Genomic DNA, 6,000 nt, shown 5'->3' with positions numbered 1-6,000 from the left:
CTCAACACATTGGAACTAAAAAGGGACAGTATTCAATGTTCCTATATTTAACCTGCATTACTAGACTTCACTTGCCTCAGAAGGAATTGCAGTTTAGCCAGCTAAACAAAACCACCCTGTCATTTGGTAGTATGAGCTTACACGGCAAATATCTTTGGACTCGGGAACAGCTGTTCCAAAGCCTCATCCCATACCAACATTAGAAACAGGGCTATAGTCTCTGCTGGAAAATTGTAGCTTTGCTTCACAGCAAAATCATTGTGCTAATTAATTCATTTAAAGGTTTTGACAGTAATCTGTACTTTGTAATTCAGCCAACTGTATGGATTTTCATATTTTCCAGGTCTGAAGAAATAGAGAGAAAAAAGCCACAAGAGCTAAAAAAACCCAACACCAGAGCATCTATATAAGCTAATGCTGAGAAGACAGAAATTACCTCATTAACCTAAGGTCACTTAAACAAAATATTTACAATTTTTTTTCTATATTATGCTTTTACATATAAATGAATATAGTAAAATATATAGATAAAGCTCTCATTCAAGCAGAGGCTTGAATAATGTAATGAGATAGTATAGGCTAGTCACAAAGAAAAGAAAAATTCAACATTTTGTTGTAATGAAAAAAATCAAATCATTTTTCAAGAAATCTCTTCCTCTGGTTTTTTCCCCCATTAAATTCTAGTATTGGTGTTACAACTGTTAGAATAAAGAATTTGTACAAAGTCATAATTTTTATCAGTGTGTTTGGAACTTAATCCAATACTTTCCCATAATAGTCAAACTAATGCCATATCCCAACTGTAGTTCTCTCTTGTTGAAGTTCTTTCACTGATTAGCCAATAACGTTCTAATAATCTGTTTACTAGCTAAGATACCAGGTGCTTTTATGAACTTGTTTAGTAGCTTTTCATGGTACTTTCAGTCTTGGGCTAATGCTGTATATTCACACTTCCATTTGCTGCGTGACCAGTGAGTGGGGGAGAGACAGAAGAATACCCTCAAAATGGAGGAAGAAGAATATGAGGAAGTTGTTGAGGTAAGATGAAAATCTGAGAGCAGAAATACTTGTTTCCTGCCTTGTGAATGAATGTATTCATCACTTCAGTGAGACGTTGCTCATGAACATAGATGGTCGCTTGCTGTTTCCTGCCTGAATTGGGTATGATTAAGTATCTATTAAATGGTTTGATCAGTGAAAAACAACAACAAAGTTGTTCTCAGTGGAGCAAAGTCTCCTGGGTTCCTGTCATAATCTCCCTGTTTAAATAAGAATTGTAACCATCCCACACCTGCATTGTGAGGTTTTGTGATTACTCTTCTGTGTAATTATAGATGTAGTGGGCCATCTTGTTTCCCTCCTGGCTTGCCCTCCATCATCCAATCCATGCTAGAGAGGATGACTTTCAAAGCCACTTTCTAGCCTTGTCTCTGTGCCCACTGCAATGCAGAAATGCAGCAGTTTTGTGCTACCAAGGTACCATTAACCGGTTTAGCCTTGGAAGTTGCAGAGATTTAAACCTGTAGTCATCTGTGGAGTTGCATCAAGGGTTAATTTGCTGATAGGTCATTTAAATTTAGTTATATGCCTAAATATTTCGTCTCAGCAATTTGATTAAAAGAATCCCCAGGAACTGGGAAACCTACAGCTTGCTATTATGAGTAAGCGCCACTGGAATAATGATTTTGCAGTTGAAACAGTACACAAGGTTAACAAACAGTGTGGTCTTAGCTGTTGCATTGTTGCTATGCTGAAATGAAAGTATGTGTTATGAAATAAGCGATTATAACAACTTGCTCAGTGTTTGAGGAAAAGAAGATGACAGGACAAGTGTAGACACCCCACAACCCATTATCTCCACGATGGACCCTTGATTTCAGGCAGTGGGGCAGCACCGAGCCCTGACTGCTGACTTGGAAAATTTCAAATAGTGAATAAAGCAAAGTCAAATGGTTTGACGGTAGAAATATTTAAACATGGTTTGGAAAATAAGCATTACCATTCATAAAGTGCATTTTATAGTGCATTGTACCACCTAGTTACCAAGACACCAGTCCTTCATTAAGTTTCCTATCACTGTTACTTGTAATTGCCTTTATACTCCCTAAGAGTTACATGCTCTCTGTAACAAAATGTGTATTTGTTTGCTGTTGAGGTTTACTTGCTGCTGGAATTAAGGTATGTTGGGCTTTTTTTGTCTACACAGCTCTGTTTCAATCTTTGTTTTTAATTTTCAATGACCACCTCCTTGTAACCACATCCCAGGACAGACAGAGATGGTACTTCTTCAGTAGCTTCCCTCAAGATTTTCACAGAGAGAAGTTAAATAAAACAGGAATGGTAGCATCTGGTACAAATCTACAGCAGCTTAAGCCTTTCCAGAGTTTTCTTAACTAGAATTCCACTTCTAAATGAATTGCCCATTTTAAATGGTAGGAGTTGTATCAGAAATTTTTCTTCCGAAAAAGTAGAAAATTATTGTTGAATAATGAACGGCTGAGAAAACACTGATGATTTTAAGATACTATTTTATTCTTTCCCTGGAGTTATTTGCCTGCAATTATTGTAGCCTTTTGTGATGTGCAAAGCCCCACAGTGAATGGCACAAACCTTGGCTGCCGCGTTACCTGGGGGTCTGCAGAGGGTGGGTCAAACGCGTGGGGCCTGTGAGCAGAAACCGCCTCAGAACAGCTCAAATTGACAGTTTGAAACGTATGTGCTAATTACATGAGCCTAATTTTGAGGAACAACTTTAGCATAAATTTTAATGAAAATTTTTTCAGGACTTGATTCAAAGGGCTTTCTCTTCCCACAGTTTTGGTGCATGACCCTAAGAAAGTAATTCCTGAGGAGATTTTCAAAGATAAAACTCACATTTTGCATTTTCTCCTTTCTGGAAGTCAGTGGCAAGCTGAGCACCTACCTTTTGAGTCAGATCGCTGTTGTTCACTACAGCGGATGGAGCGCCAGCTTTACATGTGAGGAGTTTTTTCCCTCATGAAGCAGCGAGGGGAGATGGAGGGCGAAGCCTGGGCGCCCGCGGCTCCCCTCAGCGCAGCCGCCATCTGCCGCGGGGCGGCGCCGCCGTGCGGCCGCCATTTGCCGTGTGGCGGCGAGCGGCGCCTGAGGGAGGGCGGGCAAGTGGCCCACGGCAAGTGGCGAGCGTGGCGGCGGCGGCCTCCGCGTTTGGCTCACGGTCGGGTCGGAGGTGACCCAGGGAAAGGCAAGCTGCCAGCGGGGGAGCGCTGAAGCTCGGGACGTAGCCCTTGTTGCCTCTCCAGTGGGAGATGGGTTCCAGTCAGGTCGCTCAGCTGCGCTGCAGCTTGCTGAAGGAAGAGGTGAGCAGGCTTCGCGCCACGGGAAGTGAGGAAGAGGTTGCAGCACCTTCCAGGAAAAGCAAGAGGCTGAGCCGTGCGTGGCAAGGAGGGAATGGTGACCATGGTTAAATAGGTGATGGAGGGTGGCCATGAGGATGGAGAAGCCAGGAAGCTCATGGTTTCCAGCAACAGGAGGAAGGTTTGTGCTCCATCTGCAGATCTGCCACTTCAGAGTAGATGTAGCACCCTAGAAACTTCTTTAGGTAGCTGGAGAAAGCTTCACAGGCACAGCCCCTGTGCTTATGGATGGCTTTAACCACTCCGGTATCTGCTGGAAGGGTCTATGGCTGGGCATGAGCAACCTAGGAGTTTTCTGGGAAATGTTGAAAATAAATTTCTTGATGCAGTTGATTTCTGAACTAACCAGGAGAGATGCTTTGTCAGACGCGTGACAAACAAGAAAGAATTAGTGGGAGATGCAAAGGTCAGGGGCAGCCATGGCTGCAGTGACCATGAGACTGGAGGTGAAGATACGGAGAGGAGTGAGCAAGATAAAAAGAATTACAATTGCGGACTTCAGAAGAGCAGATTTGGCCCTATTCAGGGACCTACTTGGGAAGAGGCCATGGGAAGCAGCCCTGGAGGTCAAAGGGGCCCAGGGGAACTAGGCAATCCTCAAGAACATTTTTTTGGAGCACAAGAATGGTTCAGTCCAATGTGCAGCAGTCAAACACAGCAGAAGGCTGGTATGGATGCACAGGGAGCTCCTGACAGAGCTCAAATGCATAAAAAAAAAGTATACTGAAGGTGGAAGCAGGAGCAGGCCACTTGGGAAGAACATAAATACACAAGACATTATAAACTCTATTCTTACATGTATGGGCAAAGTTCAGCTGTAGTTGAAGCCAGCAAGAGAACTGAAGAACAGCAAGAAAGGTTTCTGCAAGTACCATCAGCATGAAGAGGAAAGCTAAGAGAGTGTGGGACCATAGTTCAGTGGGCAGGGAAGCTAGTGACAAGGAACAGGCAAAATGGCAAGGTACTTGAAGCCTTTTTGCCCTTAGGTTTGGTAAGGCTGATAAGTTTTCTCATATGGTCTTTCACATCTCCGAGCTCCCTAGCAGAGACATGGGAGTGAACTAGTAGCCATAGCAGAGGAAGACAGACTTAAGGATGACTTAATGCCCTGGGATACCGTACATGGTTTTGTTAGATGCAAGGGGATGGATCCACAGGTGCCGAGGGAATGGACTGATGACACTGCAAGGCTGCTATCATCTTTAAAAGCTCATAGTGATGCAAGGATGTTCCTGGTAACTGGAAAAAGACAGATGTCATACCTATCTTCAAGAAATGCAAGAAAGAAGATCCAAGGAACTACAGGCTGGTCACTCTCACTTCAGTCCTTGGGAAGGCTATTGGAGCAGAGCCTTTTAGAAGCTGTTTCTAAATGCATGGAAGATATGAAGGTCATGGGGAACAGTGAACATTGATTTATCAAGGGCAAATCATGGCTGACCAAATTCATTGCTTTTGATAATGAGTCCACTGCTGTTATGGACAAGGGGAGACCAGTGAATGTTGCATACCTTGACTACTTTAGGAAGATTTCTGAATCAGTCCCCCATAGTTGTCTTATTAACAAATTTATGAGTTGTGGAATAGATAAGTGGACAGTATAGTAGGTGGGAAGTTGACTGGGCTGCTGAGCTCAGAATTGTGATCCATAGTACAAAGTCTAGCTGGCAACCAGCAATTATTGGTGTCCTTCAAGGATCTGTAGGTAGGAACAACTCGGAGGACAGCCTTAGAGGGAGAAACCTACAACAGTCAATGTGTTACTAAACACTTGGAAAATCCTGTTTTTTTGAGTGCTGATTCTTTCTTCTAGTGTGGTCATCATTGTCTTCCCTCTTGTGGGTAAAATTAGATAATGATCCTTCCTTAATTACTTGAGAGGATGATTAATTGAGGAATGTATGGGAAAAATTCAATCATTAATGCAAGAATTGGAACAGATTGTCGGAATTACCAAGGGTGGAAATGTGACTCCATCGGTACTTAGGAACCACAGTCCTGTTTCTCCAGAAGTATGTTTTTAAAGCAGCTTAACGGAACCTACATTTTGCTATTCTGTATGATCTGGCCTAACAATGATATTTTTTTTCTCTTTTTCTAATAGTACTACATTGAAGAGACAATAATTGAAGAGGGTGAACCAGTTGAGGTAAAGGCCCCTGTGTTGTTACTTGCATTAATTACATATGCATGTAATTAATGCATAATGCTAAATTAATAGCCTTTTGTATTCTGAGGACTAATTTTTCATATTAAACACACAAATATCAGTGAACAGTTGCTTCTTAATACTTTGTTTCCTCTGCAAGGCCCTGTTGTGGGATGTTTTAAAGGACTGCTAGCTTGTTCTGAGTATCCTATACATATATAATAGTTTCCATTAGAAGGAGTTGTGGATGTGTCCATCAGAAAAGGAGTGTGTGAATGTCTGTCCTGCCCTGTGTCATGCCGACAGTCTTCCATTTGCTCCTGTTCAGCAGCTGTTTGCACAGGAGCTGACAAAATGAAGCAGCAGGTTACGTTAATAACAAGAAACGCAGGCAGAAATATTAATTGGGTAACACTGAGAAAATCCAGACGTTAGTGTTAAGGTTGAACAGTATTA

General features: G+C 42.3%; 1 protein-coding gene across 1 annotated transcript in view; it reads left to right on the top strand.

Annotated features, from left to right (window-relative positions):
* The first annotated feature begins 337 nt into the window (after positions 1-337).
* NEB (nebulin) overlaps positions 338-6,000 on the top strand; it is a 131,364-nt gene continuing 125,701 nt past the window's right edge. The window contains exons 1-3 of the mRNA XM_055718430.1: positions 338-450; positions 973-1,038; positions 5,500-5,544. Of these exons, the coding sequence (XP_055574405.1) occupies positions 1,006-1,038; positions 5,500-5,544 (78 nt within the window). The 5' untranslated portion in view covers positions 338-450; positions 973-1,005. The remainder of the gene's footprint in view (positions 451-972; positions 1,039-5,499; positions 5,545-6,000) is intronic.

Source organism: Falco cherrug, chromosome 8 (genome assembly GCF_023634085.1).
Source record: "Falco cherrug isolate bFalChe1 chromosome 8, bFalChe1.pri, whole genome shotgun sequence".
Classification (NCBI taxonomy): Eukaryota; Metazoa; Chordata; class Aves; order Falconiformes; family Falconidae; genus Falco; species Falco cherrug.
The sequence above is the reverse complement of the archived record's forward strand: the minus strand, read 5'-3'. Positions and strand labels throughout refer to the sequence as shown.